This window comes from Saccopteryx leptura, chromosome 12, assembly GCF_036850995.1.
Source record: "Saccopteryx leptura isolate mSacLep1 chromosome 12, mSacLep1_pri_phased_curated, whole genome shotgun sequence".
Lineage (NCBI taxonomy): Eukaryota > Metazoa > Chordata > Mammalia > Chiroptera > Emballonuridae > Saccopteryx > Saccopteryx leptura.
Window position 1 is genome coordinate 9629840 of NC_089514.1, and position 21957 is coordinate 9651796.

General features: G+C 42.3%; 1 protein-coding gene and 1 non-coding gene across 3 annotated transcripts in view; one reads left to right on the forward strand and one right to left on the reverse strand.

Moving 5' to 3' along the window:
- BBS9 (Bardet-Biedl syndrome 9) overlaps nt 1–21957 on the reverse strand; it is a 384264-nt gene that overhangs the window by 279058 nt on the left and 83249 nt on the right. For both annotated transcript variants that reach the window (XM_066354391.1, XM_066354392.1), the window contains one exon: nt 1065–1239. In XM_066354391.1, coding sequence (XP_066210488.1) covers nt 1065–1239 — 175 coding nt within the window. The remainder of the gene's footprint in view (nt 1–1064; nt 1240–21957) is intronic.
- TRNAS-GGA (transfer RNA serine (anticodon GGA)) lies at nt 13375–13450 on the forward strand. Its single transcript has one exon. It is a non-coding gene; the product is annotated as a tRNA-Ser (tRNA).

A 21957-nucleotide genomic window follows, 5' to 3' on the forward strand; every position in this document is an offset into this window, starting at 1 on the left:
TTAAAGTTGTAACTGTTGCCATGAGTATGATAGTAACAAAAAAGTTACTGAAGATACTGTAAGTCTCCAAGTGTATTTACTTCCCCAGCATGGATTTCTTTCTTTTCCCCATTTCAACAGAAAGCACACCCTCCAAACACTCAAAATCTTAATTTTTATTGAAATGCAGCTGACGGAGGAGAGAACAAGGTCTTCCTCTAAACACAAGTCACCAAAACCAATGAGAGTATCTTGCGAAAAGTATAAACTGCTTTCAGAGGTCATTTTCTTCCTTCACTTCTATTATGAATCATTCATTTATAAACATCCATAACAACACGTGGATGTCTTGCCAGCATTCTTCCTATGTACACATATCTTTTTTGTTATAAAGTAATTCCATACATGCATCTTCATATCTGGATTTTTTCACTGACACTGTGTTTAATGTTTTATAATTCAGGGAACAGTCCAATAATTTTATAATTCAGGGAACAGGCCAATAAGTATTGAGCATTTCCTACAAGGTGGCTACTTGACACACATTTAATCCTTGTGAAAAGCTTGTCAGCCCTGTCTGGGTAGCTCAGTTGGCTAGGGCATTGGCCTAAGACGCCAAGGTTGCAGACTGGATCCCCAGTCGGGGACACAACAAGAATCAACCAATGAATGCACAGATAAGTGGAACAATACATTGCCCTCTCTCTCTTTCTCTTTCTCTCTCTAATCAATCAATCAATCAATATATATTTTTTTAAAGCTTGTCAAATAGCCATTATTATCCCCTTTATAGCCAGGACAAAGACACTGACCATCAAATAGCTGTGAGTAGCAAAATCATGATTCCAGTCCTGGTCTCTGCAAACCCCTCCTCTCAACCTCTGCACTTAGACTGCCTTTCAAATATTTTACCATATGTAAATGATAATGATAGCTCTAAGTCACCATAATTACATTTTTTTAAAAAAAAAAAAAAAAAAGCTCATCTTCATATGTGATATTCAAGCTCTTTGTGGAAGAGAACTAATCAGCAACAACACACACACCAAAAACCACAATTTCAAAGACTGGACATGCAAACTTACCTGTAACTTTCCACCTGTCGGCAGGAGGAGACAGTGATGAAGGAGTCTGTTCGGGGACTGTACGCCAGTGGGCCAGGCAACAGAAAACCGGGGAGAAACCGCCCGAAAGCATAGCGTTCCTGCTCAAACACCATCAGCATCCCATCCATAGACTGGATACAAATGAAATCTCGACCTAAAGAAGAATTAGAGGAAATCAGGTGACCTAGTCTTAAATGTAACGGTCGTGATTTATCTCCATTCACAACATATATCATAGTTCATTTTCCCCCCCACAGGGCAAAATGAGAAATCTAAACTTTAAATTACAAAATAATGAAGCTATCAGATTATTGTGTATCAGTGTGTATACATACATTTCCCAGTTTTTAAAGGATTCAGAAGATGTCTATAATTTCAAAAGCATTTATTTTTACTTACTATATGCTAAAAACCTCCAGCTCAAGACAGAAGAAATTCAATCAATGAAACACTTATGCAACGACCATGACATTTGGGGGAGGACATTACTAAAACCAAACATACTCTTGATACTTGTATCATTAAAGAATGTGAGGGAAGAGCATGTGTATTTCCAAGCAGCATTTCAATATGCTGAATATCGGTGAGCCACAAATCTTCAGTCTCCCAAAGAGCTCAAACAAGTGGTCTTCAAAGCATGGCTCCCAGACCACCAGCATCAGCTTGGTTTAGAAACTTTTTTGAAATGCAAACTCTAGAATCCCACTAAGATTTACTGAATCAGAAAACCCGGCGTTAGGACCCAGCAGTCGCAGGTTTGAACAAGCCTTAGAGGCTCTCTGATGCCTGCTGAGGGCTGAGAACCAATGCCTCCGCACGGTGTGACAGAGTTAGAGCTTCTGGAAAACTTGAGCCCCGGAGAAAACTCGCTCCTTAGCATGACATGCCTTATTTCTGAAACTACCAGTAGAGAGAGTACTTCACAGACTGTCGTGTCCTTGTGGGCTGCTCCCAGAGTCAGATAATCAGATAATCTGGGGTTGAGTCCAGCTCCTCCAATTATTAACTGTGAGCTTGGGCTCACATTTCTTCACCTACAAGATGGCAGACCTACCTTGGTTGCTGTGAGGACTAAATGAAATAATCTATGGACACTAGATCCAACAGGCATTAAATATACCATCACATTACTATTTAAATTATTTTTATTTTTTTAATTTATTTATTCATTTTAGAGAAGAGAGACAGACAGAGAGAGAGAGAGAGAGAGAAGGGGGAGGAGCAGGAAGTATCAACTCCCATATGTGCCTTGACCGTGCAAGCCCAGGGTTTTGAACCGGCAACCTCAGCGTTCCAGGTCGACGCTTTATCCACTGCGCCACCACAGTTCAGGCACCACATTACTGTTTTATAACGACTTTCGAAGTCTCATATTACATGTTGAATCAATGTTTAACTGCTTGCTGTTTCCCACACACACTGTGATGGTGCGTACTTCCTTGCTTTTGCTTATATTATCACCTTTCCCCCAAAGGACTCTTCCGTGTTTCTTCCTCTCGTCTGGTAAACATTTGCTGCCTGTTTCTAGGTCATCCGTTCCCTTCCCCTCTCCACTCATCTTTAGCCATAGGGTTTGAATGAGGCCGCCTTCATTCTAAGCTTGAAGGTAGGCCCTGACTTACGTAAACCAAGCAGTATCCCAATGGTACAGTGATTGGTTCCGGGACAGGTACAATTTATAGCCGATAAAAGGAACTAAATCCATAGGTTGAGCTGGAATGAGAGAAAACCTGACTCTTCCCCCCGGGGGGAGAACTGTGTGAGGAGGACCAGGTGTGGAATCGCAGAAGCCATTTGACTTTCACAAGGACATGGCTAAAAGAAGGCCATGGAAGACACTATTTGATCCAGTGTGTCAAGCCTCACTTGTCATCCTACCTGTGAGCTTTGCAGGCAATAAAGTCCCATAGATATTGAAGCCTCTTGGACTTGGGTCTCTGTCCCTAAATCAAGTGGGTCATCTCATGTTGTCTTCTGAGGGATATCACAGGCCAAGGTTCATGTCCTCCTAGCCGTCTTCTCTTTCCCCCTCCGACACCCTCCATCTGCGACCCCACAGATCCCCGTCCTTACCTCCACCTTACAACTAATTATCAGTTGAAATGATCAGCGCTTAGGTCTCTCACTCACCCTAGACTAAAACTCAAAAGCAGAAGGCCAGTCTTACTCGTCGTGGTAAATCCAGCAACTATAAAATGCCTGGCACGGAGGAGATACACTAATAAATGCCTGTTGAGCTGAAGTCAGTTAGGCAAAATAATTTATTCACATGTAGCTCGGCGGCTGAGATTTTATTCTATGTGTTTCCCATACTGCATTTGAAGTAAGTGAAAAATGCTTTATTTATTACAATCCTGGCTGCTGACGTCTAGAAAAATGTAGGGATCAATCCAAAACATTACTCAAAAATAAATAAATAAATCCTTCAAATCACCGTTTTGGAAGCCACTTCAAAATACATACCAGAGGCTCCCCTTACAGATAATGGGAACAGAAAGAACAGTCCAGAGAAGCCCTTGAAGGTTTTGTAGTTCTGATAGAACAGAGCCAACAGGAAGCCTTCATAAAAGTGATGGGATTTCAGGAGCTATTTAGGTGACCTCGCCGTGAACCATACTCAACCATACCTCCCCACATGCTCAGCTGAGTATTATATTAGGAGCTTTAAGAAATAGAGAACAACAGCAATAATAACTATTACGGCCATCTACTCAGCACCTGTTCTATTCCTGCCATTGAGCTACACATTTATCCAGCCTACTAGCTATATAATCTTCAATAACTCTGACAGGAGGACAATGGTCCCATTTCACTCATAAGGAGACTTACACCCACCAAGCTTAAATAATTTGCCTAATGCCAAGAAGTCAGAAAATGACAGCGCCAGTACTCAAGTTGGAATCTGTCTGGCTTCACCGTACCATGCGTGTTCCCTGGGAGGCGTCATTATACCACACTAAATCCATTTTTTAAAGTAACAAGTTAACATAGATGATCTACATGAAGTGAAACAGACTAAGTCCTACAGAAAAGCAAAGATTTCAATGGCAGTGAACTTCCTGGGAAAGGTTTCACGATAGAGGTAGGATATATCCTAGACTGAGAAGGGTAGGTAGAATGAATAGGGGTCAAAGGTAAAAGTGGAGGAATTTTCTGGGAGAAGAAAAGAGCATATTAGAAAAGCATGCACCGGCCAGGGCACACAGGAGAAGCGCCCATTTGCTTCTCCACCCCTCCGCCGCGCTTTCCTCTCTGTCTCTCTCTTCCCCTCCCGCAGCCAAGGCTCCATTGGAGCAAAGATGGCCCGGGCGCTGGGGATGGCTCTGTGGCCTCTGCCCCAGGCGCTAGAGTGGCTCTGGTCGCAACATGGCGACGCCCAGGATGGGCAGAGCATCGCCCCCTGGTGGGCAGAGCGTCGCCCCTGGTAGGCGTGCCGGGTGGATCCCGGTCGGGCGCATGTGGGAGTCTGTCAGACTGTCTCTCCCTGTTTCCAGCTTCAGAAAAATGAAAAAAAAAAAAAAAAAAAGAAAAGAAAAGAAAAGAAAAGCATGCAGAAGCTGTTAGACTTGATCCAGTGAATGGATCAAGTTTTACCAACAGGGCATGAAATGTAACAGCAACTGGTTGAAAAGATGACACTTCCCCAAAAAGTATGCCTGAACTATACACAGAAAAATATCTTTTAGTATTGAAATAATTAGGAAGGTTAGAGAGTTCAGCATAATTTTAAATCTAGATGTTTATCGCATTGGTTAAAACCACAATGAGAGAAAAATAACAGTTTTGATTTGCAAGATCTAGGAACAATTTGAGAAAGGCCCTACCAAAACCGTTTTGAGAGGATTATAGAAATCAGTATTTGTCATTCTCAAAGGCAAAGAAAAATGTTTGTGCCTGTAGGGCTGGGGGGTGGGGGGTGGGGAGAGGATGAAGGCAAGAAAGTTCCATTATGGCAGCCTCGTGAAATGAATATTTATTAAACAGTGTGTCTCATTTCCTGGTGTTAAAACATCATGTAGTCAAGGCTTTAACACGATGCATAAATTTGCAATCAATTACATATTGAACTGACTGCTAGATTAACAGTTTTCTCTACAAAATGATATTTATTCACTAAAACGGCGTGTAGCAATGTGTCTGTGTGTGTGTGTGTGTGTACGTGCACACGTGTATTCATGCCCAGAAGGGCTTTCTCCCATGCGTGATCCAGAGCATTTTCCATCATTCATGATTATAGCAACAAGGGCCTCATGGAGGGTCAGCCCCGAATACCATTTCCTCCATTTCTCTGCTGTCTCCTTTTTCCTGCGGAATCGATGCAGCAGAGAAAGCGGAGTGGCAGACAGAAAGGGCGACTACCATTACTCAGCACGCTGCATGTTCCCTGCCTCTCTCCACGCTCATATTTCTTTTACACAATGAGTAAAAATATAAGTGAAGAAATGCAAACGTGACCTGTGGCCAAGCATATATTGCAGTTCAGCGTGCAGCTGTCAAAAGTACTTGGACTTTCTCCAGGTCTGAAAAACACATGAAAAACAGCTGTACAGGTAGTCCAAAAGGCAGACAGGAAACATGGAGAGACTGATACATAAGAACAGAAGAGTCCAAAAGTCTGTGGAACTTCCGCTGGTTTTACACACGCTCAGAACAATTTGTGTTGTTGTTGTTGTTACATAAAAACTGAAATACTAACTCATTAATCTTTATTGCAAACCTAACTCAAAAGTGATACAACATGTTTGCTATGAGCAAGGACATAAAAATGTTCAGAGAAGGATTTCAACACATACTTAAAAACAAATGGTAGATGAATTTCTAGAGCCTGCAGGATTGCAAATTTGCTACTAAATATCACTTTTGCACTTTTTCACTCATATTGTCATACAAATAAAACTAGCACCACTGTTTTGGGATTCATGCTGCAATTCCGCTATGCTTAATAATTTGTAATTGGTAATTAATTGAATTTAAAATAGCTAGCTTCTTTCTTATGATTCTCTTACTCATATTCTATTTTATTTGATCATTCTAAAAATAAGTAGTGACTGATAATAATGCAATATTCAAGTAGACTCTAAGCTTGAAAACTTAGTTATAAATAAATAAATTTTAAAGCCCTAAGCAAACAGAGTAAATCAATAAATAGAATACATGTGTTGAGCTAAATAGGTAATTTTTTAAAATATTACCGGGAAAAAATTACACAAATTTTCAACCATTATTCAAGTGTTACCCCAATAAATAACTTCATGAAACTAATTACTTTAAGACTCAAGAAAATAAAAATTGGGTCTACCTACCAACCCTTCCTATGAACTTGCCTTTTGACATTTTAATGTGTCTCATTTCATAGGAACTTTAATAGCCTCACAAAGGCCGCTAGTGTGTGTTCCACCAAGCTATTTATCACAATTTTCCCTCCTAAACTGTGAACATGGTTAATAACATAAAGAAATTACAACCATTCATTAAATCAGCATTAAATGTGATGGATTCAATATGAATGCAAGGTTGAGTTTAAAAGAAGTCCCTGAACATTATATTATCACTTGCAACCACAAAATATTGAATAGATTACTTTGTCAGATGTCACTATCATGAAAGGCTTGATAACATTCTCTGGATCTCCCTTCAGCGAATCCCACAAACATTCTCTGTAGGCCCCATGTGAGCTAGGAGAGACAGAGTCACTACCCTCGGAACTCCCAGTGGCTACGGGATTCAATCCGTCCAACACTGCAACAATGTAAGAACAGGGGCATATTAAAATAATTTAAAAGGTTATGGGAGCACGATGCACAGTGTCTGTCCAGAGGAATCAAGAATCAAGAACACAGATGTAAGTGCTGGGTCTGGCAGACAGAGAGTTGGCCAATCAGAGAGAAGCAGAGGGCACACTGTGTACGGAGACATGGATGACAGGAGCTGTGTTCAGACAGGAGTGAGGTCCGTGAGCTCTGGGGGAGCTGGTGGGAGAGGGAGACACTGCTGATGAGGAGGGAGCCATGCTCCTTTGGTCCAGAGACACCACTTGAGACCAGATTGGCTGCACTTCTGCTTTAGCGTGAAAGCGCTATCGGTTTCCTCATCCGTAAAGCAGCGGTTTGAGGAGTGTACATGATGCCGCCATGATAAAATCCCATAAAAACCCTGCACGCTGCCTGGTCCCTGGTCAGCATTCAGTAAGTGATAAGTAAATGACATTACTACTGGATTGCCCTACTCCCGACATACCAGTTGCATAAAAAACAAAAACAAACCAAAAAAAAAAACCTTAAAATAGAGGGAGGAAACCTTTCCAAGCAAAAAAAGAAAAAATTGAATGTGAGAAGAAGCACATACACTATCAGAAAGTCACTGTTTTGTCAAAGTGAAGAGTTTTTAAGATGTTAAGAACTATTTATCTATTATATGTTACCTTGATAACATTATACTGAATAAAATAAGTAAATCAGAAAAAACTAAGAACTATATGATTCCATACATACATGGGACATAAAAATGAGACTCAGGGACATGGACAAGAGTGTGGGGGTTACGGAGGAGGGGGAGGAAAGAGGGAGGGGGTTGGAGGAGGGGAGGGGCACAAAGAAAACCAGTTAGAAGGTGATAGGAGACAATTTGACTTTGGGTGATGGCTATGCAACATAATCAAATATCAAAATAACCTGGAGATGTTTTCTCTGAACCTATGTACCCTGACTGATCAATGTCACCCCATTAAAATTAATAAAAAAAAATTTTTTAAAAAGACTCACATACAAGAGGTAAATATAACACTAAAGAAACAGTCCTAGAGCAAGCAACTCAGGTGGCCTGGAGGTTAGTAACACTAAGCCTATCTTTTCATAATACAAATATTGATCAACTTACGACCTATGCAACTTATGATCATTCGGCTTTACGACCACAATACTGCTCCGCATCTGGCAGCGCAAGCGTTGTCCAGCTGGGCGTACAACAGTGCGGACCAGCTTCCGGCAGCACTACTATCTCCACGTGCACCATTTCAACTGTTATCCCAGACTCAGTACAGTAATTTGTGTTTTGTGTCTTGGATGTTTTTCATCAAACCCCTCCCAAGATGTCTACCAAGAGGAAATTGTCTTTGCAAATATTAAACCAGTTGTACTGGTAATGCAGTGTTTTACTTAAACCTGACGAATGTAAAAATAAGAAACAAAATGGTGTAGAGGTGATACAAACGGCATAAAATGAACAAAGAAAATTATGATATATAACAATAATGAAAGAAAATTGTGATAAAATATGACTTAAAGATTTTTATGCCCTGGCCGGTTGGCTCAGCGGTAGAGTGTCGGCCTAGCGTGCGGAGGACCCGGGTTCGATTCCCGGCCAGGGCACATAGGAGAAGCGCCCATTTGCTTCTCCACCCCTCCGCCGCGCTTTCCTCTCTGTCTCTCTCTTCCCCTCCCGCAGCCGAGGCTCCATTGGAGCAAAGATGGCCCGGGCGCTGGGCATGGCTCTGTGGCCTCTGCCTCAGGCGCTAGAGTGGCTCTGGTCGCAATATGGCGACGCCCAGGATGGGCAGAGCATCGCCCCCTGGGGGGCAGAGCACCGCCCCTGGTGGGCGTGCCGGGTGGATCCCGGTCGGGCGCATGCGGGAGTCTGTCTGACTGTCTCTCCCTGTTTCCAGCTTCAGAAAAATGGGAGAAAAAAAAAAAAAAAAGATTTTTATAACATCATTTCACAGTACTATACATATAGCCTACTCAACTTACGACCAAATTGTGTTACAACGGGTCTGTCAGAACCAATCGTGGTCATAAGTCGAGCACTAGCTGTAATGCTACAACAAATTTGGGAGTCAGAGAAGAACTACCTATATACAGACAGAATGGGCAGACAAATAAATATGACCTAAATGAACCAACAAGAGAAATCCCCAAAAAAAGAATTAAATGAAATGGAAGTCACCTAACTACCAAGCACAGAGTTTAAAATAATAGTTATTAGGATGTTCAAAGATCTTAGAGTAAAAATGGATGAACAAAGTGAGAATTTAGTAAGCATTTAAAAGGACAGTGAAAGTATAAAACAATCCATGTCAGAAATGGCAAATACAATATCTTTTTTTCTGTGTGTCTGACAGAGACAGAGAGAGGGACAGATAGGGACAGATAAGGACAGACAAGGGTGAGAGATGAGAAGCATCAATTCTTCGTTGCGACACCTTGGTTGTTCACTGATTGCTTTCTCATATATGCCTTGACTGGGGGCTATAGCAGACCTAGTGACCCATTGCTCAAGCCAGCGACCTTGGGCTCAAAAAAAAGAAAAAAAAGAACTATTTATCAAAAGTCTCTCTAAATGTAGGTCTGTGTGAACTGCTGGCTACTGCAGATGATTTTCTGCCTATCTGAAGTTCGCGTTCCTCAAAACAACAATTCCCCGCACGTGATCACTGCTGAACTCCCGAAAGGAGTCATGAGGAGAGCAAGGGCACCAGAAAGCCCTCCCAGGAACGGGCTGTCTCTGCCTCCGCACCTTTCCCGGCGCGCACACAAATCCACATTCGTTCCCCCCCATCCTCGCTTCCATTGATGCTTTTTGCAGGATGGCCCTGAGTGACATAAGAAAGACAAAACAGATGATGTCATACTGAAGAGTCCATTACTGACTAGCATTCCTTTCTATCTCATCCAAAAGAAAAAGTCTTCAAGGGTGAATATAATGTTGGGGGGTATAATTTTGTTTTTAAATAACTCGTTTCAAAGTGAGGTAAACTTCTCAACATAATAACCAGTTGTGATGAGAAACCCAGACAGTCCTGAACGGAGTCTCAGTTGGTTAGAGCGTTGATCTGGTGCACCAGGCTGCAGGTCTGATCTCTAGTCAAGGCACATGCAGGGGTCAACCAAGGAATGCAAAAATGAATGGAGCGGCAAGTCAATGTTTCTCTCTGTCTCTCTCTCCTTCCCCTCTCTCTAAAATCAATACATAAATTTTAAAAACTTTTTAACACAGCAACCCAGACAAACCCCCCAAGAAATATTAAAAAAAAAAAAAAACAGAAAAATGCTTAAATACCTCTTGACTGTGTACAAATATTCCTCATTTGCAATATTATCAGTCTCATAAAGCAAGAACTCCAAACGCTAAATATTTGCTTTTTCTGCACTGTTCTATCTCCTAATCCTAAAATCATCAGTTTGTCAAAAGAAGGAACCAGAACACTGAACTCACTATAACCAATTAAGTTAAGTTGTAAAAAAATAACTAAAGTCAGGAAATCCGCAGCTGAGGTTCAACTTTATCTAAACTCGTACAATTTTAAAAGGCAAATCAAAATGAGTTAAGGACAATGACAAAGGTGGCTTTAACCTTCCTCACCTGTCAATTCTTATCACAAAGTTCAATCTGCCATCTAACCATTGTTTGGTCTATTAAATTTCCTTGTATTCTTCTGAAAGAAGCAGTTAAAATACCAAAGCTTTAATAAAAGTCACAGAAACAAATATAACAAAATAAACATCTTCTAGATAGATGCAATCATGGTTATCAACACAATCAAAAACTTCACAGGCACTCCAGTGTCTCCAGAAATAAGAAGTAGGAAATTAAGAAGCTGGGTATGCCAAGGATTCTTCAGTGTGTCAGCTAAATGAACTCTGACTACTGCCTCTCATCTGGTCCCAAACACCACATGTGCCAGGTAAAAGCAGTCCTAAGTGCCCTTCTGCGTTGGTCAGTCTCGTTCGGTTCATCTCAGGTACCATTCCCCCTCTTAGCCTCACAAATCCTTCCATATCCTCAACGCCCAGGGCCCATCCCCACCGCTCCCCAGCCTTCTCCAATCGCTCTGAGACATAAACAACCCACTCTCCCTCTGTCCTTTCTTACTACATCCTGCATCATTCTCCATTAGTTCTGACAATATTTTCCCTAGAAATACAGCAAAAGGCGGCCATATCCCTCTCCCCGCCCCAACATCCATAATTGAAGCATAAATTCCTGGAAGATAAGTTTATTTTCTTTTCATTGTCTGGCTTGCAGCCTTGAGCACAGTTCCTGACATGTTGGGGCTCCAAAAATATCTGTTTAAGTCAACTGAACCCTCATAAAAGCAAAAAAAACCCCACGTCAAACTGTAGTACTAAAACACCAATAATCATCAAGTGGGCCAAGATATTTGACAATATCACCATATTCACACAGAAACCCTTTGTGATCTGGCAATATGCTTTATTCACCACACCTCCACCCCTGCAACAGTCCCTAGGATATAGTAGAGATCAATAAATACTTGTTGAATGAATGAATGAATGAATGAATGAATAGCATCAAAGTAAAAGTGGTATGGTAAAGGCCCTGAAATAAATTAGTTTTCAATATGTGACACTTAAGAAACTGGAATTCTAAATTATTGGAGGGCTTAGTACTATGACAGAACACAAAGTTCTCATTATATGCCCAACGTTAGCTACATTGAGAAATACCAAGAAGAGAGGGGAAAGTTAAGGGTAACTCTGCTCTTACGAAAAATAAAGCCTAACGGAAAGACACAGGAAATAAAGGTACGAGGCAGAAAAGAAAAATACATAAAGGAGTGGAAACCACTCAACCATTTAGAATAAACTGTGGAAGCCTGAAGAAAATACCAGAAGAACAGAATCACCTTTAGATATAGCAGTACTACACAAAACTCTACCTTTAGAAACATACACAGAATAAACTGTAAGGCTTTAGTAATTATTAGAGCTCTGACTACAAAGTCTTTTTCTGGGTGATATGAAACAAGGAATTACTACCAGCAGGAAAAGTGCCCCAAAAAGGATACTGCATCGGCTCTTCTCTGGCTGCTCCCTGTTCCCAGAGCCAGATGCTCTATCATAAAAGAACACACTGAGCAAGCACGGGAAAGTAGCAAATGGAGATGAAAGTAGTGACATGTAGTGGAAACAGAAGAGCAAAGATTTTGAGTAGAAAGACAAGTTGATAAGGTTTTGGATCCTGGCTCTGACACACCCGAGGTGTGTGACTTTGCGTAATGTTGTTCAGTCTGTTTCTTCAACTGCAGATAAAACTGTCAACAGCCTCTCTACCCCACTGGGTTTCTGTGAAGATTAAAGAATGGAACTCATGCAAACTACCACGTGTAGTACTTGGAACACGACAGAAATGTGCCTTGACCGTGGGGCTACAGCAGACCGAGTAACCCCTTAGTCGAGCCAGTGACCTTGGGTCCAAGCTGGTGAGCTTTTGCTCAAACCAGATGAGCCCATGCTCAAGCTGGCGACCTCGGGGTCTCGAACCTGGGTCTTCCGTATCCCAGTGCGACGCTTTATCCACTGCGCCGCCGCCTGGTCAGGCGATGTATGCCAATCTTAACCCAAATTGAGCACGTTTAAGAAAAACAATTAGCCCTGGCCGGTTGGCTCAACGGTAGAGCATCAGCCTAGCGTGCGGAGGACCCGGGTTCGATTCCCGGCCAGGGCACACAGGAGAAGCGCCCATTTGCTTCTCCACCCCTCCGCCGCGCCTTCCTCTCTGTCTCTCTCTTCCCCTCCCGCAGCCGAGGCTCCATCGGAGCAAAGATGGCCCGGGCGCTGGGGATGGCTCCTTGGCCTCTGCCCCAGGCGCTAAAGTGGCTCTGGTCGCAACATGGCGATGCCCAGGATGGGCAGAGCATCGCCCCCTGGTGGGCAGAGCGTCGCCCCTGGTGGGCGTGCCGGGTGGATCCCGGTCCAGCGCATGCGGGAGTCTGTCTGACTGTCTCTCCCTGTTTCCAGCTTCAGAAAAATGCAAAAGGGAAAAAAAAAAAAAAACAATTAGATCAACTTTCCCTAGTATCTACATTTATCTGTAACTTGGATATCAGATCATTTAGCCATTAAATTGCACTCCTTACATATAATAAGGTAGAAAACACCTCAGGGGAAAGTTAGGACAAAAAAAAAAAAAAAAAAAACCAGAAAGTTAGAAATGGTTCAGTTTAGAAATTCCAATCTTTATTTGCTCAAGTACATGCTAGAGCAATGATTTCCAGGCTCTTGAATTTCACTGATCTATAAAATTTCAGAAATTCTTGGGGAACATCACAGGGCTGTCAACCTTCTGAACTGCCCACTCAGAAATACTTTTAAAAATACAAGAGACTATCATCACCGACATTTTCTGCAAAGACAATATAACACACACAAGCTGAAAATGTTAGCACTAAGTACAACCCTTTAATTGAACAAAATTTAGCTTCACGAAAAATTCTGTATGTTAGCCAATTTTATTTTCATTACCTTAACACCATTCAAAACTTGAACAGGGGGCCCTGGCCGGTTGGCTCAGTGGTAGAGCGTCGGCCTGGAGTGCAGAAGTCCCGGGTTCGATTCCCGGCCAGGGCACAGAGGAGAAGTGCCCGTATGCTTCTCCACCCCTCCCCCTCTCCTTCCTCTCTGTCTCTCTCTTCCCCTCCTGCAGCTGAGGCTCCATTGGAGCAAAGATGGCCCGGGCGCTGGGGATGGTTCCTTGGCCTCTGCCCCAGGCGCTAGAGTGGCTCTGGTCGCAGCAGAGGACGCCCCGGAGGGGCAGAGCATCGCCCCCTGGTGGGCAGAGCATCGCCCCCTGGTGGGCGTGCCGGGTGGATCCCGGTCGGGCGCATGCGGGAGTTTGTCTGACTGTCTCTCCCGGTTTCCAGCTTCATAAAAATACAAAAAAAAAAAAAAAAAAAAAAAAAAACTTGAACAGGGGACAGCATTTGAGAACCATTACTTTTATCCCAGCACTAATCACTTTTAAAGAACTCCCCAAGCAGCACAGAAGAACCACTATTATAGGAACAAAGGAAAAACTGCTTCCAAAATGTTTCGGGCTTCGGTGAGCAAACTGGCATTTTCCATCACGATTTTGGCCCTTTACAAACTCACCACTGACAGACTTCTCAAACCAAAAGGTGAGGCGAAAGCTCCCTCTGCTGACAAGTAGACAGACTCTAATCCTATCAAGAGGCTTTTAGAAAGTTCTCACAATGCAGGCTGGATATTGCAAGTGCTCTTACTGTTCTCTGTCCAAGGCTCGATTCCTTTTGAGCCCGCCAGCACGGGAATAGAGCCCCATCTGATCCTGTACAAAGGACCTGGATAGCCCGGTCTCACGCCTCGTAAAATTCAATCAATCTTTCTAAACCAGCTTTCAAATGTCTTGGTTTCTGCTCTGAGCTCTGAAGGTTAATTGAGTTACAATGTCATACACAGAGGAAATGAAAGAAGACTAAAAAACTGAGGTAGGTGTCAAGAGGTTCTGGAGAACCAAGGTAGCAATCAATGAAGGCACGGATGAGCCCTCTCGGAAGTCCCACGAGATTCACAGAAGCCAATGACAGACTTCAAAACTAACAATCATAGTTGTCCAGCACTGGCCCATTCAGTATTAACACATCGGGACAACTATTCTGTAACTTGGAAAGGTCAGGAACTATTGTTCTGATTCAAATGTGGAGAGACCGAAGGCTTGGGAAAGTCGATGATTTCATAAGGACACAGGACTGGTCAGCAGGAGGGCCAGATCTCAACCCTTCTAGGCTGCAGGCTGTTTCTGCAACTGGGGCGTACACATAAAGCAGGTACCCTACCGCACACGCTCTAAATCCCTTTCTGATTTCTAGTTCAGCACAGCCTTCCATCACAGCTGCACTTTCTGTGTTTACAAGGAACACCAGATTGAAATATAGGATGTTACATATTTCACTTTAGCAGGAAAAGAAAAACAAAACTTTAGATAGCTGCTTGCTGAATTCTTTGTTAAATTTTCTTTTTTGGTTCTTATTTCCAAAAGACTTGCTTACAAAGATAAATAAATTTGAACACATTATAAAATAAGTGGATGAGAATAGCAAATAAAACTCTAATTCTCTCACTAAAATGATCAAGCATAGTATTGGTTAAAAGGCAGAATGTTTAAGTACATCAAAATTCTGTCCAAAAAGAAAAAAGGAGGAAATAAAGTTCGGAAGCCAAACACTAAGTGACAATGGGAACCCGCACAGGTGAACAGAGCCCCTGGGGCACCTTCCCACACCAGGTACCTCCAGCTTCAGTTGTCAAGGTCCCCAGTGGCCTACGGTAAATAAAACCTGGGGCCGCCTGACCAGGCGGTGGCGCAGTGGGTAGAGCGTCAGGGTGGGACGCGGAGGACCCAGGTTTGAAACTGTGAGGTCGCCGAGCACAGGGTCACTGGCTTGAGCATGGGAACATAGACATGACCCCACGGTCGCTGGCTTGAACAAGGGGTCACTCACTCTGTTGGAGCCCCCCCGCCCCCCCCTGTAGGCACATATGAGAAAGCAATCAGCTTACAACTAAGGAGCTAAAACGAAGAATTGATGCTTCTCATCTCTCTCCTTCCTGTCTGTCTGTCCCTACCTGTCCCTCTGTCTCTCACACAAACTCACACAAAGAAAATCTGGGGCCCGCCTGACCAGGCGGTGGCACAGTGGATAGAGCGTTGGACTGGGATGCAGAAGGACCGAGGTTCGAGACCCCAAGGTCGCCAGCTTGAGCGCGGGCTCATCTGGTTTGAGTAAAAGCTCACCAGCTAAAGCCCTGGCCGATTGGCTCAGCGGTAGAGCGTCAGCCTGGTGTGTGGGGGACCCAGGTTCGATTCCCGGCCAGGGCACATAGGAGAAGCACCCATTTGCTTCTCCACCCCACCCCCCTTCCTTCCTCTCTGTCTCTCTCTTCTCCTCCCGCAGCCAAGGCTCCATTGGAGCAAAGATAGCCCGGGCGCTGGGGATGGCTCCTTGGCCTCTGCCCCAGGCGCTAGAGTGGCTCTGGTCGCGGCAGAGCGACCCCCCGGAGGGGCAGAGCATCGCCCCCTGGTGGGCAGAGCTTTGCCCCTGGTGGGCGTGCCGGGTGGATCCCGGTCGGGCACATGCGGGAGTCTGTCTGACTGTCTCTCCCCATTTCCAGCTTCAGAAAAATACAAAAATAAAAACTCACCAGCGTGGACCCAAGGTCACTGGCTTGAGCAAGGGGTTACTCGGTCTGCTGAAGGCTTGCGGTTCAAGGCACATATGAGAAAGCAATCAATGAACAACTACGGTGTCACCACGAAAAACTGATGATTGATGCTTCTCATCTCTCTCTGTCTGTCCCTATCTATCCCTCTCTCTGATTCTCTCTCTCTCTCTCTCTCTCTCTGTTAAAAAAAAAAAAAGAAAAGAAAATCTGGGGCCCACTCTGTGTGGGGGATCTAATTGATCCTATACATTCCCGTCTCCTCCCCCCCCACCCACAACGGGCTCCATGCACCCTGAAAAGGGGCACTTAGAAATAGCATCCCCTCAGGTCCAAGAGAAAGCAAAGTAAAGTGCACATCTCAAAACCTGGAGTCAGATGAAGGAAAAATATCTCTCCGAAGCACCCCTAAACCCTAAGCTGATCTTCACATGGGTTTTCAGATGTAGTTCACGCTATCGGCCTGCCTAAGAAGTCTGTGTATTTATTTTAAGGAGATTCTGGGTTAGAAGCACCTGCGAAAGGAAAACACAGACGATTGAAGGAACACACTAGTCATCCCATGGAGAAAGTTTCAAGAATAAAGGTCTCAGGCAAAATCACAAAAGATAAGGAATTAAAGGCAGTACGGGCAAAAATAATAGAGAGCAGACAGAACTGCAAAGACTCCAAATACTAAAACTATGAACAGAGAATACAAAAGTACTAACTACATTTGTGTTTAAAGAAGTAAAAACAGGTATTAAAAATATGATCAAGAGACTTCATCAGTGACCAAGCAGATTTTTTTAAGGACCAAATAAACTTTGAAACAATAAAAATATAATAATTAGACTTGACGAAATTAACAAAACTCCAAGAGCAGTTTCAACATAAATTAGTCTGTAAGTAGCAGTGACTTAGAAAACGGAAACTAAATCTAAGGAAACAATCTAGAATGCATTAACAAGAAACATAAAGATAGAAAAGAAAATACAAGTGAAGTTAAGAGGCATGAATAATAGGCAAGATGGCCTAACGCCCTGGTCAGCAAACTGCGGCTTGTGAGCCACATGCGGCTCTTTGGCCCCTTGAGTGTGGCTCTTCCACAAAACACCACGTGCAGGCGCTACCTCGATAAAGAATGTACCTACCTATATAGTTTAAGTTTAAAAAATTTCGCTCTCAAAAGAAATTTCAATAGTTGTACTGTTGATATTTGGCTCTGTTGACTAATGAGTTTGCCGACCACTGGATCTAACTGGATTTTCATTAGGAGATAATGAAGAGAATATGGAAGAGGGGATATTCAAAGAAATAAGGCTGAATATTTTCCAGAATTATTGAATGGTTCCAATTCTGAGATACAATTTTAAGCCAAATAAATTCCAAGTAGGATAATAAATCCTCTCTTAGATACCCAGTAGAGAAACCACAGGACACCAAAGAATCTCTTAAAAGCAACAGAGGGAGCCTGACCAGGTGGTGGCGCAGTGGATAGAGCGTTGGACTGGGACTCAGAGGACCCAGGTTTGAAACACCGAGGTCGCCGGCTAGAGCCCAAGGTCACTCTCTTGAGCAAGGGGTCACTAGCTCTACTGCAGCCCCCCCTGGTCAAGGCACATAAGAGAATGCAATCAATGAACAACTAAGGTGCCACAACGAAGAATTGATGCTTCTCATCTCTCTTCCTGTCTGTCTGTGTCACAAAAAAAAAAAAAAAAAAAGCAATAGAGGGAAAAAACATATGAACTTGCAAAAGAAGAACAGCTAGACTGCAAGCTGACACCTTAACACCAATGGGAGCAGAACATTATCTTTTGTGCAGCAGGAAAAACAACTGTCCATGTAGCATTGTATACCATCCTCCCTCCCATCCTCCCAAAAATCATTTTAATGTAAGAAAACAAAGATTGCATTCATAATAGCAACCAGAACAGTTAGGTTTCTAACACACCGACTCTAACTCAACTTTCAGATCTTTTCTTCCTTAGGAAGGCCAAATTAAGTCAAGCCAAATTAAGCAATATAGCCCTAAAAGAGGCAGTCATTAATATGGCACTTTTTCCTTGAGAGCACTTGTGACTTTATACCTATTTCTATTACCTACTTAATATTCATCTCTCTCTCCCACCTAGAAGGCTGCAGACTTCTGTCTTTGGCTCACTGCTGTACCCACAGGGTCCACCATGATACCTCGGACATAAGTGAAAGAAATGAAGTGAAGGGGGGAGAGAAAGAGGCAGGGAAGACCATTCAACAAATAAACAACTAATAGAGATAAAAAGTAAAATGTTTACTAAAAGACATTAAAGGACAGCTAAATACATAGTAAGACATTGCTCATCCTCGAGCAGAATCAATATGCACTAAAATAATCTACAGCTTTACGGCAATGCCAAACAAAATCCTAGCGTGACTTTTTTCATGGAACTCAAACTATTTTTTAAATTTGAAGGAGAAGTGACAAAGAGCAAAAATAAACCGTAAGTTTTAATTTTTTTCATTGCTTGATTTTAGGGAGACAGAGGGAGGGAGAGAGAGAGAGGGAAGCATTCATTAGTCGTTCCACTTAGTTGTAGGTTCACTGGTTGCTTCCCATATGTGTCCTGACTGGGGATCGAACCTGCAACCCTGGTGTTTTGGGATAATGCTCTAACCAACTGAGCTCACTGGTTTAAAAACCGTAAATTTTTAAAAACAATAACAATAAAGAATAATTAGTCCTCCTACATATCAATACATACTTTATATTAAATTTTTAAGTATGGTATTGACATTATTTATAGGTATACTTTTTAGACAAATAAATGAAGGGAAATGATAAATTTCCCATTCTTTTGCATGTGGCAATCCAGTTTTTCCAATACCATTTATTGAAAAGGCTATTTTTTCCCCATTCTATATTCTTGGCTGCCTGGTCATGAATTAATTTCTGGGCTCTCTATTCTGTTTCATTGATCTATGTGCCTGTTTTTATGCCAATACCATATTGTTTTTACTACTGTAAATATACACTGCTCACAAAAATTAGGGGATATTTCAAAATGAATATGAAGCAATAAAAAAAGAAACATTTGATATTTTTTATTAAACAAGAACATCAGAAAAAGCAAACAAGTCAAAGAAAGTTGTTGAATTATGCAAATGAGATGCAAAAGCAACTTGTATTTCATTGGTGACAATGCACCGTATACAAAAGGCTGAAAGTACTGGAGTATCTGCACGTTCCCTGATCCCCTCATTTTTGTGAGCAGTGTAGCTGGAAATCATGAAGTGTGAAGCCTCGAGTCACATAAAGTAAGTAAAAAATATAACAAATTCTTTATATAGTATATATACAGGGTTTGGCAAAAGTAGGTTTAGAGTTGTGAGTGTGCAAGTTTATTCTTGTATTATTATTTTTTTAATTTATTATTGTGTTATGTAAACCTCCTTTTGCCCACCCATGTATGTATATATATGTGTATATGTGTGTGTGTGTATACCTACATATATATATGGCAGGGGTCCCCAAACTTTTTACACAGGGGACCAGTTCACTGTCCCTCAGACCATTGGAGGGCCACCACATACAGTGCTCCTCTCACTGACCACCAATGAAAGAGGTGCCCCTTCTGGAAGTGTGGTGGGGGGCCGGATAAATGGCCTCAGGGGGCCGCATGTGGCCCGCGGGCCGTAGTTTGGAGAAGCCTGATATATGGAAAGAGAAAATGGCAAAGTATTTCAGGTAAAGGTCACTGAGTCTGAATTACCCACTTCACTTCCTGCATGTGCACACACACCCTCGATTACTCTGTATATGTCAGAGCACAAATGTTTCCATCTTCAGTCATGTGAGTAACTTTACAAGTCCAGTCAACTTGGTCAAGGACAAAGAAGTTGCCAGTAAAAGCCAAGAACTTAATTTAACATCATTCTAACAGAAGCTGCTGCATTTAATGCACCTTTTATAAAAACCCATAAAGCAAGCCTTATAATGAAAGAGAATGCCACAGAACTATTTAAAATGATGACTTTTAACCTCTTTAATGCACAATGGGCAGTCCACAGGTTTTTTAAATCCTGAGGCCCAAATGCACTATAAGATTTATAAGAGAAAACTCCACTCCCGAGTTCAAAATTCTCGTTGCTACAAAGTCATAATAAATTCCCTAGTGAAACACTGAGTTCTGCTTTTAATTAGAAGTATATGTGCTAAGATTGCCACCTCCTGCTAAAGAGAAAGTCAAGTTCTTTATGACCTGCCTCAAGTGGATTTTCAAAAGACCGTGGCTCTGAATCCTGTCTCACTTAAAGAAAGAAAGAGGACAGGGGAATAGAAAAAATACATACTCTCGGTGGAAGGTCAGTGAGGCCACTTAAACTCCTCGTGCTACCAAGTGCAAAATTCTCAACCCCTGAAAAAGAAAACCGTGCTGTTCTTTGGAGCCACAAGTCCAAGGTAACTAGTCACATCCCTTACTTGATGGTATTCCTCTAACAAAATATTAAAATATACTTGTCACATGTCAAACGCTGAAGCAGAATATGTCAGCAATGACAATTTTAAGAAGAAAAAAATGAGAGTACTTTATAAAACAACTTTTATTATCATCCATTGAAATTCCTCTCATGATACAATCAATGTTACAAAAAAAAGTCAGTAGTTTCCAAGAACTTTATTTTTTTCTGTTCCCTTGAGATTGCCATTATGATATTTAAACCTTGAAATTTTCCAATCTTTTAATATCTGTGTGTGTTTATATATTTGTGTATGTATATACACACACATATATACACAAATATGTACCGTATTTTTTGCTCCATAAGACGCACCTTTTCCCCCAAAAGTGGAAGGGAAAATGCCCGTGTGTCTTATGCAGCGAATGTTCTTTTTTTTTTTAGCTGCTGCGGGTTCCCAGACTAGAAGAGTGTTTGAACATTAAAGTCTCTTCTCATTTGTTAATAACAGTGCTAATGCTTGTTAATACTGCTGCTGAGTTTACACTGTTGAAATATTATTGTGATTATTGTAGTATACTTTATTAAATATTTTAACACACCATTTGATTCAGAATATTTTTTTCTTATTTTCCTCCTTAAAACCCTAGGTGCGTCTTATGGAGCTAAAAATACGGTAACTGTAGAGACGTCTGACTGGGCCAAGTTCCTCATCTGTAGGATGGAAACAGTGTCGACTTCACAACTTGTTTCAAGGATTGAACAGAACCATGTGACGGCACCTGGGCCAGTACAAGACACAGAACCATAACATGCAGTCCAGAAAAATGTTCGCTTTTCTTAGCCTTTAGAAAGACAATAGAATGTCCACACTAACAGCCTTCATTAAAAGATATCCCTGGCCCTGGCCAGTTGGCTCAGCGGTAGAGCGTCGGCCTGGCGTGCAGGAGTCCGGGGTTCGATTCCCGGCTAGGGCACACAGGAGAGGCGCCCATTTGCTTCTCCACCCATCCCCTTCTCCTTCCTCTCTGTCTCTCTCTTCCCCTCCCGCAGCCAAGGCTCCATTGGAGCAAAGATGGCCCGGGCACTGGGGATGGCTCTGTGGCCTCTGTCTCAGGCACTAGAATGGCTCTGATTACAGCAGAGCGATGCCCCAAGATGGGCAGAGCATCGCCCCCTGGTGGGCATGCCAGGTGGATCCCGGTCGGGCACATGCAGGAGTCTGTCTGACTGCCTCCCCGTTTCCAGCTTCGGAAAAATACAAAAAAAAAAAAAAAAAAAAAAAAGATATCCCTATCCCTAACACAAGAAAAAAAAGTAACACCTGCAGCTGTCTTGTTTTTCCTTCTTAAATCAAATATACTCTCCACCTAAGATATTTTAATAGTTCTTTATTAACTTTACATTTGGAGATGCCAGTTATATAATATCAATAGTTTTCATTTAAAAAAGAAAAGTGATTGGTCTAACAAAAA